This window comes from Pavona decussata, unplaced genomic scaffold, assembly GCF_977016875.1.
Source record: "Pavona decussata unplaced genomic scaffold, jaPavDecu1.1 SCAFFOLD_390, whole genome shotgun sequence".
Taxonomy (NCBI): domain Eukaryota; kingdom Metazoa; phylum Cnidaria; class Anthozoa; order Scleractinia; family Agariciidae; genus Pavona; species Pavona decussata.
The window spans coordinates 295,507-307,500 of record NW_028145762.1 but is presented as its reverse complement, the minus strand read 5'-3'; the positions used below and the strand labels follow the sequence as shown (position 1 = coordinate 307,500).

General features: G+C 36.4%; 2 protein-coding genes and 1 pseudogene across 2 annotated transcripts in view; all 3 read left to right on the top strand.

Annotated features, from left to right (window-relative positions):
- Positions 1-507, top strand: part of LOC146451363 (uncharacterized) — a 1,724-nt pseudogene extending 1,217 nt beyond the window's left edge.
- Positions 1-11,994, top strand: part of LOC146451359 (uncharacterized) — a 132,307-nt gene that overhangs the window by 17,644 nt on the left and 102,669 nt on the right. The gene's annotated exons all lie outside the window — the stretch shown is intronic.
- Positions 8,990-11,613, top strand: LOC146451362 (lactadherin-like). Its single transcript, XM_085099215.1, has 3 exons — positions 8,990-9,071; positions 10,257-10,582; positions 11,314-11,613. Exons 1-3 carry the CDS (start codon positions 8,990-8,992, stop codon positions 11,611-11,613), a joined length of 708 nt encoding a protein of 235 aa, XP_084955341.1.

Sequence of the window (11,994 nt, the reverse complement as noted above, 5' to 3'; positions counted from 1 at the left end):
GAATAAGTTTTGTCCTAATCTGCCTCCATTCAATGGAATAAATCCGCGATCGATGGTAGTACTAGGTAAGGGAAATCTGTGAGCCAAGTTTCAATTCACCAGGTCTAATTTTTCCTTAGGTGAACTGCCCAAGCGAGAAGGCACATTTCTTGGTGTTGATTGTTTCTCTGAGATGCTTACAAGATTGGTGGTCAGGATTATTTTCTCAAAATCCACTCTGACTTTTTTTCGTTTGTGTTCACGAATTTGTTTTTGTGTCTCTTACAGATAATGCCGCAATTCACCACTCCCAGGCAGCTATTGGCGCTATTCACGCGACTGGCGCTGTGGTTATCTTCTTGCCACCGTATAGCCCTGATTTCATGCCATTGGAAGAGCTTTTTGCTCAACTAAAAAATTGACGCAGCGTGGCAATTTTGTAGGGATCCAGAATTAATGATTGAAGAGGCTTTCCTTCAAGTTACAGAAGGAGTCAAAAACTATATCCAGCACGCCGAATATTTTTAATGCAACAAACTTTTAACACTCTCTTATTACAATAAATCAAAGATCACTCAGTTCTTTCAAAAGCTTTCTCTTTTTGGACAAGGAACTCCTCGTTTGAAAGAACTCCATCATTAGTCAAAGCTTTCAGGTCTTTCAACTGTTATATCTGCATAATTGTAAACATTCAATTAAGTTTCAAGACTTTCATTAACTTCTTGTGAAATCCAAATTCGTCAAAGCAACTTTCATTTGCGCGCATTGTAAATTCAATAATATCAAAAGAATATTCTTTTGCGTGATCGGGCATTCATTTTAGTGAACAATATATTCAATAAAATTTTAAACCATGTCTTAACAGGCAATAGCATCAATGAACAACCACTACAATTTTGTTGATAATCATTAGGGGTGAAAAATTAAAAAAAAAAAAAAGAATCAAAACATGACGTACGCACGCACTTCAAACCGACAAAAACGTTCCAGTACACGCATTTTTTTCCTGCCACCCTCCAGGCCACCCTCCAGGCGCCAGGAAAGGCGAAGCCTTAAGACTTCTCAGAACAAACTCTTCAGAAACAATATTTGAAGAACTTTGTACCTAGTTATATAAATATAACCTCCCACTAGTAACTGCATTGTGGTAGTGGCCAACTCGAATTAAGCTTTGCATCTTTGGCTGCTACGCACTCTTCAAATGTAATGCATAATTCAACTCGGTAAAGCTAGCTCTATTTCTTTTCTATAGTCTTACTTACTGTCATTGTTTGTAATTTAAATGAGTGTGAATAAATGAACTTGAACTTGAATGACAGACCTTACGAGAAGACAAATCTGTATTTCTTTAACGATCTATGCTGTTTCTTATTTTTCGTTTTTCCGAGTTCGCTAATTAATGATTCATAAAGACTATAAGTAATCACTACCATGAATTAGACACCACCCCCTAAAACAATAGAGGTGCGTTATAAACAGGTCAATGGATTGTGAAGATCTAAAGAATTGCGTGCTGTCTGCTGTGAAGGAGGTTTGGAACGCGATCTTAATCATCATAAAATTTGGTAAGCTTTTACTTTGTTCAATTTATTGTTTCTTTCCATATGCTGTACAAAAGCAAGAAAAAAAACTAATTATTTAAACAGTACCCAAGGGAAACCACCGGGCTTATAAGGAATGGGCTCCCTCAAGTTAAGTAATTAGAACGAAGTATTATTATAGTTCCAAATGGGACCAAAATCAGTGGCCGAGCTACAGTAAATCCTAAAATATATTTTGAATTCCTGCAAAGATTTGTCATGGTCGGAAAAGCTATCATAATCACTCGAAAGGATAATACATCCGATTTGCCAATCAAAGAATCTGGTTTGAAAAAACTCGGATATCGATGCGCCTAATTTACTTTAAACTCACTTCTTGGTGGTTGGAAATGACATAAAACACTCTTTAGATTGTTTGGTATATTTCATAAAATTCAATAAGTCTTTAAGAACTTAAACACTTCGTTCCTTGTTAGCTTTGAAAAGATATATGTTATTAGAGAAAACTTCAAATGACATATAGTCAGAAATAGGTGAATAACAAACTATTAAACATTTGACATCCACGGTACCTGTTATTTGTCCCACTGTCAAATTGCAAATAAATCGACCTAGTGATAAGAACTGATTTCTATCAGAGTATCCAAACTACTTGAACAAGGAAATATTTAGCATCCGCTCTGTCAACTACAACCTTCAGTGAAGAAAAATTCTCGCCACGCCTGAACCCGAAGAACTACAACCCATGAAATGAACCCTTCTTGATATCACTCCGCAAAACTTTGAATTTCCTCCCAGACATCAGACGAATTTGTACAGAAACAAAGAAATCTAAGAAGGAGATTGCAAACTGTACATTTTAACATGTTAATCCCAATACTTAAGACTGTTAGATCTCTCTCATTTTAGTTGACAGTTTATTTTTTTTCTTTGTTTGCCTTTATATATGCATTTGATTTAATTCTACTCGAAGACACTAGCTATCAGCTATTCTCGAATTCGAGTGCAAAAAGTTATGTGCACTGATAGGCAAGTTTCCGCTGTTTAGCTTTTCTTGAACTCTCTACTGGGTCTGTTTACTGTGCCCCTACCTCTTATCATTTTGCTCTTTTTATTTACTTATTTCCTTTAATATTTGTTATTATTTATGTATTCTCCTTCTTTAATACAGATTAGTTTAGCCAGAACTTTGTAACTAGTTATATAAATTTAACATCCCACTAGTAACTGCACTGTGGTAGTGGCCAACTCGAAAGCTTTGCATCTTTGGCTGCTACGCACTCTTCAAATGTAATGCATAATTTAACTCGGTAAAGCTAGCTCTATTTCTTTTCTAGTCTTACTTACTGTCATTGTTTTGTAATTTAAATGAGTGTGGATAAGTGAACTTAAACTGGAATGACAGACCTTACGAGAAACCAAATCTATTTCTTTATCGATCTATGCTGCTTCCGGTTATTTTTCGTTTTTCTGAGTTCGCTAATCAATGATTCATAACGACTAAACAAGGGTAATCACTACCATGAATTAGACACCATCCCTGAAACAATAGAAATGCGTGACAAACAGGTCAATGGGTTGTGAGGATCTAAAGAATTGCGTGCTGTCTGCTGTGAAGGAGGTTTGAAACGCGATCTTAATCATCATAAAATTTGGTAGGCTTTTACTTTGTTCAGTTTACTGTTTCTTTCCATATGCTGTACAAAAGCAAGGAAAAAAAAACTAATTATTTAAACAATAACGGCGAGGAAGCCCAAGAAAAACCACCGGGCTTATAAGGAATGGGCTCCCTCAAGTTAAGTATTTAGAACAAAGTATTGTTATAGTTACAAATGGGACCAAAATCAATGGCCGAGCTATAGTAAATCTTAAAATATATTTTGAATTTTTCCAAGGATTTGTCATGGTCGGAGAAGCTATCAAAATCACTCGAAAGGATGATACATCCGATTTGCCAATCAAAGAAGCTGGTTTGAAAAAGCTCGGATATCGATGCGCCTCATTTTCTTTTAAATCACTTCTTGGTGGTTGGTAATGACATAAAACACTCTTTCGATTGTTTGGTATATTTCATAAAATTCAATAAGAACCGCTTAAACACTTCGTTCCGTGTTAGCTTTGAAAAGATATATGTTATTAGAGAAACATTTAAATGACATATAGTCAGAAATAAGTTAATAACAAATTATTAAACATTTGACATCCCCGGTACTTGTTATTTATCCTCCTGTCAAATTGCGAAGAGATTGACCTAGTGATAAGAACTGGTTTCTATCAGAGTATCCAAACTACATGAACAAGGAAGTATTTAGCATCCGCTCTGTCAACTACAACCTTCGGTGCAGAAACTTTCTCGCCATGCCTTAACCCAAAGAAATACAACCCGTGAATTGAAACCTTCTAGATATCACTCCGCAAAACTTTGAATTTCCTCCCAGACATAAGACGAATTTGTACAGAAACGAAAAAATCTAAGAGGGTGATTGCAAACTGTACATTTTAAAATGTTAATCCTAATAGTTAAGACTGTTAGATCTCTCTCAATCTAGTTCACATTTTATTTATTTTCCTTCTTTGTTTGCCTTAATATATGCATTTGATTTAATTCTACTCGAAGACACTAGCTATCAGCTATTCTCGAATTCGAGTGAAAAAAGTTATGTGCACTGATAGGCAAGTTTCCACTGTTTAGCTTTTCTTGAACTCTCTACCGGGTCTGTTTACTGTGCCATTGCCCCGGCCCTTATCATTTAGCTCTATTTATTTACTTATTTTCTTTAATATTTGTCATTTTATTTATGTATTCTCCTTCTTTAATACAGATTAGTTTAGCCAGAACTTTGTAACTAGTTATATAAATATAACATCCCACTAGTTACTGCACTGTGGTAGTTGCCAACTCGAAAGCTTTGCATATTTGGCTGCTACGCACTCTTCAAATGTAATGCATAATTCAACTCGGTAAACTGAGCTAGCTCTATTTCTTTTCTAGTCTTACTTACTGTCATTGTTTTGTAATTTGAATGAGTGTGAATAAATGAACTTGAACTTGAATGACAGACCTTACGAGAAGACAAATCTATTTCTTTATCGATCTATGCTGTTTCTTATTTTTCGTTTTGCCGAGTTCGCTAATTAATGATTCATAAAGACTAAACAAGGGTAATCACTACCATGAAGGAGACACCATCCCTGAAACATTAGAGATTCGTGATAAACAGGTTAATGGATTGAGAGGTTTTAAAGAACAGCGTGCTGTCTGCAGTGAAGGTGGTTTGGAAATGCGATCTTAATTATCATAAAATTTGGTGAGCGTTTTCTTTGAATTTCTCCGAGGATTCTTTATGCTTGGAGAAGCTATCAAAATCACTCGAATGGATGATACATCCGATTTGTAAATCAAAGCAGTTGGTATAGAAAAACCCGGAGATCGTTGCGCCTCATTTTTTTCAACTTACCTCTTGGTGGTTGGAAATCGTATGAAACACTCTTTCGATTGTTTGATAAATTTGATATAATGCAATATGAACTGAAATCACTTCGTCCCTTGATAGCTTTGAAAGGATTTATGTTTAAAAAACTTTACATTTAAAAATAAGAACAATGTTTCCTTTGATGTTTACTAATGCTAACAAATGAGCTGTCTAGTCGGTCATTCAGCTGTTCTTCCGGGTTTGTTCTCTTATCCGTTCGCTCGGTTGTTTGTTCGTTCATGTTTGCCACTGCGGTTTCGGTCGCCCTTTCGATCGTTTACTCGGGCATTCGGCTCTCCGTTTCCTAAACCGGTTTGTTCATTTTCTCGTTCCTCCGCTTACTCGTTCGTTTATATTTCTGGTTTCTTCAGTAGTTCCTCTGCTTGCCCGGTTCTCCCTGCTATAAATGGGCATAAACGTGTTATAAACAATTAAATTGAATTAATTGCTGTATTAAAACATTATGGAGAAATGTGTATATGTTTTAATACCTATAGCAGCGATACCATCAAGAAAGACACCTTCTTTCGCCCTTAAGCATGTGCACAAAAATAATAGCTAGGCAAGAACGGCTCGTGGCAATTGAAATATAAGTCACAGCTCAGTCGTGTTTCATAGTCGCTGTAAATAAAGTCCTAGAGGGCGCATTCTGAAGCTGCAACCGCTTCCGAAACGAAATAGTACGATTTATTCGAAATTAAAGATTACGAACGCAGAACATTTATTGCTAAATAGTCAAAGATATTAAACAATGGAATTATTGTGTTATTGTCTTATTTCCATTTCTAAGGGTCACGCAAAGTTACCTCAGTTTACCGTGAAATTTATTCTATACTGCGTAAGATATTTGGTACTTACTTCACTTGTACTGAAACTTCTTGTTAAACTCGCTAGTGGTATCACGGTGATAAGAATTAATTGGATGTAATTAAAAAAATTTTGACGACCATGATCGGTTGGCAGTTGCGAGAAATTTTAACTACAGCTTATGAATGGTCAGACTGGTGATCTAATCATTGCTAAATGATCCAAGGTATCAGGCTACATTAAACATAAAGGCCGTAAAGGGTTATGAAGCGGCCAGTTTTTGCTCCACCTTAGGCTTTGGAGACTTTTTAGTCTCCCGTGAGATTGAGCTTATCGAATCGGTTTCGTCAAAAACTCTAACCTGGATTAGGTTGCCCTAACCCTCTTCCACCTTTGTCTTGCCATAAAAGGTTCTATCTTGTTCAGAGGAATATCTGCGCCTGATCAGAAGCAGCCAAAACTCAGTGGGTGATAAAATGAACATAATGTCGATTTACAGCCATTACATGGGAAATTGACTTTAGTTCTCAAAATGCTAAAATACAGACATAAATGTGAAAATAAACCTCGCTTACCTGAACGTGGGGTTGTATTTGTGTCTTACCTTACGCTACGTTCTTGATATCATAATAACGTCATTAAGGAAGTTGCCTAAGGCGAAGTTTTGACGGAGCGAATTTTGAAGGTCTGGTGTAGGTGATCGATGGGAGGGGTATTCCTACAAGCGGTGCGTCGGTTTGGTACCGGCTGCGAAAACAAATGGGTATCACTAGAATTGTTGCAAACGCGACGGTAGCTAAAAACTGGGTATTACTAGAGGCGGTGCCACAAAAGCGACGGTCGATTAAGAACTAAGTTATTGTGTAAGTCTTTAAGTTTTTGTGGAGAAATTATTATCTTTCAAAGAAAGATGATGATTATTCAACGGAACACGTCTTGCCAACTTTCAAAGGTATTTTAGTTGACTTAGCCTTTCAGGTCAAGCTGTTCACACAGCACGATGAATTTTCACCTGTCAGGAAACTAAGTTTTTAATAATGAATAGCATCACAATTTTCCCAATAACAAAAGAAGCATCTCGTGTTAAACTGCTCATTCGGAGTTCTATTCTTTACAGACGAGAGCTGCAAAGCTTCATTCCATGAGTATGTATAGCTTATTTACCGCTTTGAAAATATTGGTTGATATGGCATAGGGTTGCTACTGATAAACTATATTATATATTAGAGAACATTTTCTAGGCAGACGGTATGCCCTTTTTTACATTTACATAATACTCAATGGCCATTTATGATGTGTTTTACATCTCTTCAAAATACGATATTATTTTTGAATTACCTTTAATGAGTCCAGAACATCATACTAATGGCTTAATAAGTGCGGCTGTGTTTTCCAGAAAATGTTTAAAACAAACGCTTATAGATAGCCGTTAACCTCATTTCAGTAATATGCCTGTTGATAGTAATCTATTATATAAAATATAGTTCGCAGGCAAGCACAACTAAAAATAACTATATATATATTTAAAATGTAAATAACCAATTCCAACACTCCTTGCCTGTCATTTTGGAAGAATGCTATCAGTGTGCTATGAACTTCAGAGAACAGTCCAATTATCCTAGCTTTTCGTACGAGGAATTTCGTACGAAGAAAGCGCACTTATTACGGAAAATAATTTGAAGTTTTTGGCTTTCATCCTTGCGTTACAAAAGATTTGTTTACACAGCTATTTCAATTGACGTTGTCGGAGAGCCGTCTCAGGGTGCCTTAAACTGTCGAGTTTTCATTTATTAGGAATATATTCTCCCGTTTATTTGGATAACGGGCCTCTGTAACCAGGGTAAACCCATTTGAAACTCTGTTGAAGACCATGACTGAGTAGTGTCCACTGACACATTAGCGCGCAAGAAACAAAATGACGATGGAGTGATAAGCTATAGACGAGGAAAGTTTCCTCTAAATATCGCTCCAAATCGACTAGAATCAGGAAAACAAAATCAAGCAAAATGACACTATGGCTTTGAGCTATTCTTTATTGTAGAAGGAAAGGTCTCCATGCACCTGTCCGGCGTTATTTCCTTTTCTATTTGGCACGGATGTCCATTGGTATATTTTTTATTAATTAAAAGTAAAGTTAAAGTTGTTACAGAGTTCTTTCCGTGCTGTACCATTGAATACCTTATTCTAAAGAAGTAAAATTTAGTATAGGTCTCAAATCATGGAGCATTTTCTATTCAACGAATTTCAAGTAGAATTTCATGAAAACTGCACAACAATTTCGTAAACAGTTGCAAACAAGGTGTTCCTTACTTAGCTATCCACACGCGATAGAAACAGAAAGTGCTTTTCCGGCTGTTGCCGACATACATTGGAAACAGAAAACCACTATAGAAACTGCGATTTTCTAGCTCTTTGTAAGTTTATAATTTAAAACGTTTATACTGAATTGTGAAATGAAATCGAATGTCAAAGATATGAGCTTGATCAGAAGCTAAAATGTTACATGTAATAACAGACTTCATTTTACAGTGTGGAAAACCATGTAACCCTACTGTTCTTGGACGACCACTTGTTGAGAACCTGTATAAAAGAAGACAGATCGAAAACACTATTGTTTTGCATTGCGAAAATTTTCTCAAAAATGTTCAAATGCGGATTTCAATAATAATAATAATAATAATCCGAATACGACTCTGTGATAAAATAATAATAATAATAATAATAATAATAATAATAATAATAATAATAATAATAATAATAATAATAATAAACACCAAAAGAAAACTGTAAATGGGTATTGTCACTGTTACTGGTGTTTGTATGTCACTATAAACTCTTCGGCCAACAGGTTTATGGAAAGCTCTTAAGAACAACGCAAGAACAAGTTGCTGAAAAACAACAAATGACTTGTGGAGTAGCATTGGGACCTTGAAATCCGACACCGTGAATTGAAATAGCTGTATGCATAATATCATGCGTAAAACCACCATCCACTAATTCAGTAGTTTATCTGTATAGAGGACACAGGTTACCCATCCATGGAATAGTAATTATTTTTAGCTAACACAATACATGGGATAATTATTATTTATAGATGCTTTAATTTTATTTAGATAAAATCAATCAAAGGGAATTTTCTGAAAATCAAGTTTCGACCATGTCTTCTTCGATTGCGTTTTTTTAGACAAGATGTACACCTGTGCTAGATTGTTATTGTTAATGGCATGTTCATGGGCCGCAGCCACAAACCCAACTGGCAAGGTCAATGCAGGTAAGAGAGTCATTCACAGTTCTAAAACGTTTGCCGTTTGTGACATACTTGTATACCTGTTTAATGATATGGTTGATGCAGCTGACAAGCCACGTGCCCTACATGTTTCAAAACAATGCTATTACACCGACGGTTGATACAAGATGGTTGGAACTGGTAGAAGGAAATTGAAATCTCATTGACAATTTATTCAGGGATTATTCCATTTTGCCGTTTAGCAAACTAACATTCTCTCAGCGATTACTTGAAAACAACTTTGACAACATCTTGTAATTAAAATCAATCTGTAATGTTATCACAACGTCATCAACTCAACCAGAGCATGTTTACAAATATGGGCAATGGTTCTAGTTAATGATAAACCAATCAAGAAAGTCTGAACAGGCAGTACGTCTTTCCAAAAAATCTTGATTTCATTCATTTAAATGCTGACCCAATGGGGAAGGGAGTGCAGCGTGGGGGGTGGAATAGGCCCGGGGGGGGGGGGGGGGAACTCCCAGATATGAGCTATATAGGTATGTGCCGCTGTGAAGGGTATGGTTTTCAGCAAGTTTATTCTCGAATAGGGTATAAAAATCAGAGAGTTGTGGTCTAGAATAAGGTATCATTTTCTGTGAAACTAATCAGTTGCTTGAAGAATTTAGTTTGAGAAAGTTTCCCGGTAAATGACATTTAACAGTCGGAAATAGGTCTAGGATAGGGTAGGGATTTTTGATGTTAACTCTAGAATAGGAATGCAAAATAAAGGTTAACATGATCTAGTATAGGCTAACGTTCTCAGAGTCCCAGCGGCACACACCCAGCTAAAAATTATGGGTTCTCCCCCCCCCGGGGGGGAATAGGCCGTATTCCATAACTTTAAACGCATTAACAGTCTCAGTTGGCAATTAACCTTTGACGTATCACACATTATTGCACGTGTTTAACTCTATCGAATGCTCCGCAGAGTTATGCTTTTTTTCCTACATCATATTTTTAACCCATGATGCTTTTTATATTTTGTTATAACAAAATAAAAAAAGGTAAATAAAAGAATAAGAATTTTGAATTTTTTCTCACACATCAAAACTATTTTACCTAAATAATACTTGAGGAATAATGTTTTGTGAGTTTATAGTTTAAAGCTATAAAAACATATTATTCTAAGCAGTCTTTATTTTATGTGCTACGATTATGTCGATACAGGTGCTTGCCGAAACATGGATCCTGTAGGAATATCCGACATATCAAAAATTCCTGATAGTCGGTTAACAGCCTCTTCGCAATATGGTACTCGTTTTCAACCCGCGTACGGTCGACTCAATGGAAACAGGGGTGATGGCTGGTGTGCAAAAAAAGCCGATAGAAATGACGACTGGCTGCAAGTCGATCTCGGCAAAACAATTCAAGTTTGTGCCGTTGCAACCCAGGGAGACAGAAACGGCAACGAGTGGACAACAGACTTCAAGTTGTCTTACTCATCTGACGGTAATTCATGGACGACTTATAAAAATGCCGATGGAACGAAAAAGGTGAATCGAACCTTTGTAAACAAATTCAAAATATGTAACTTAATCGAAAATAATCTTTCGATTAAGTCCAATAGTCGATCGAGCATAATTCAACAAAACAAATCTCGCCAAAACTTTTTAGCAATCTAACTTAATCTGACGTTCGATTTCCAAACCCTTGATTGAAAATAAATCGATTGTTTAGCTTACTGAATTGAATACTGATAAAAAGGCTGCTTAAGGTGAATGTGCGCTCAAGACGATATACTGCTCAGAGTAGGGCTGTGCCCACAGTACAGGAACGCTAGTCTCGCAATTTCTCAATTTCTCAGTTGTTTTTCGTGTGCAGAGGAAAAAAACTGTGTGGACGAAAATATGTATGGGACTGTTGAATACTCTGAATGAAACAAGTGAGGAATAGAGAAATCACGAGACTAAGTGTTCCTTTATTGATGTCGCCTCCATAATATCCCCAGTCTCCTGTCAAGCGAAGTATTGTACCTAGCCGTGGAGTTTTTCGCTTTTATGCACCTCAAACGCGGGAAAGAAAACTTGACAAGGAATTTTTGTTCGATTTTCCATACGAGGACAACAATAACATTTGATTTAGGAAACAAAAAAATTCTGTCATATACACTTAAAGTAAATACGCCCTTCAACTGTTCAGTCGAATTCCCAGGAACAAAAGGCATCAACAGATAAGGCCGACATCAAATGGCAGAAAGCTAACCTTAGCTGTTGTATATTTAAAGTCATTTCACAGATCAGGTGACAGTAACACCATTGACACTCATGTGCTACCTGTGCCAGTGAAAACAAGATACATTAGATTCCATCCATTTAAACGACATAACTGGAACTGTCTGAGAGTGGAGGTGTTTGTCAATGGTGAGTTTTTATCTTATCTCGGAGTACATAGAATTGAACATAAATTTTTGTGCTGCAAATTGGTGCCTGGTCCAAAGCATCTCATTTTACGAACATCCAAATCTGTTGGGCAAAAATTTCAAGGTTTTGAGAACCTGTCCTGTCAAAATCACGCCACAACTTAGCCAGAAGCAACTTCAAGAACTGAAATCAAACAAACTGATCAAGGAAGACCCCCCAAATGTTACAGCATTAGAGCGATTGAGAAACGTGAACTGTTGACGCATGCTTGTCTCTCGTTACAAAAGCCTCATAAAAAAATACATATACATCTAACCGACTTTTTGAAAAGATGGTCGATGAAAGCTGGAACAATTTTCGAGAAACGAATCTGAAGCACGGGTTTTGTGGCCCTGACAAAGTTCACAACGATACTAAAGAAAGGGGAAAGAAGAAAAACACCATTCACTTTTCATGGAGCCAGCTCTGATTTGCTCAATTGTTGTAATCTTCACGTAATTGTTAAAATTATGCGACCTTCTATTGGGCAAAAACTGCACAATGTC

What these genes read in the sequence shown, in the direction of transcription:
- LOC146451362 (XM_085099215.1), top strand. Translation starts at nt 8,990, where the DNA reads ATGTACACCTGTGCTAGATTGTTATTGTTAATGGCATGTTCATGGGCC. An exon ending in AACTGGCAAGGTCAATGCAG is followed by an intron (nt 9,072 to 10,256) that starts GTAAGAGAGTCA and finishes ATGTCGATACAG; the next exon opens with GTGCTTGCCGAAACATGGAT. An exon ending in ATGCCGATGGAACGAAAAAG is followed by an intron (nt 10,583 to 11,313) that starts GTGAATCGAACC and finishes GTATATTTAAAG; the next exon opens with TCATTTCACAGATCAGGTGA.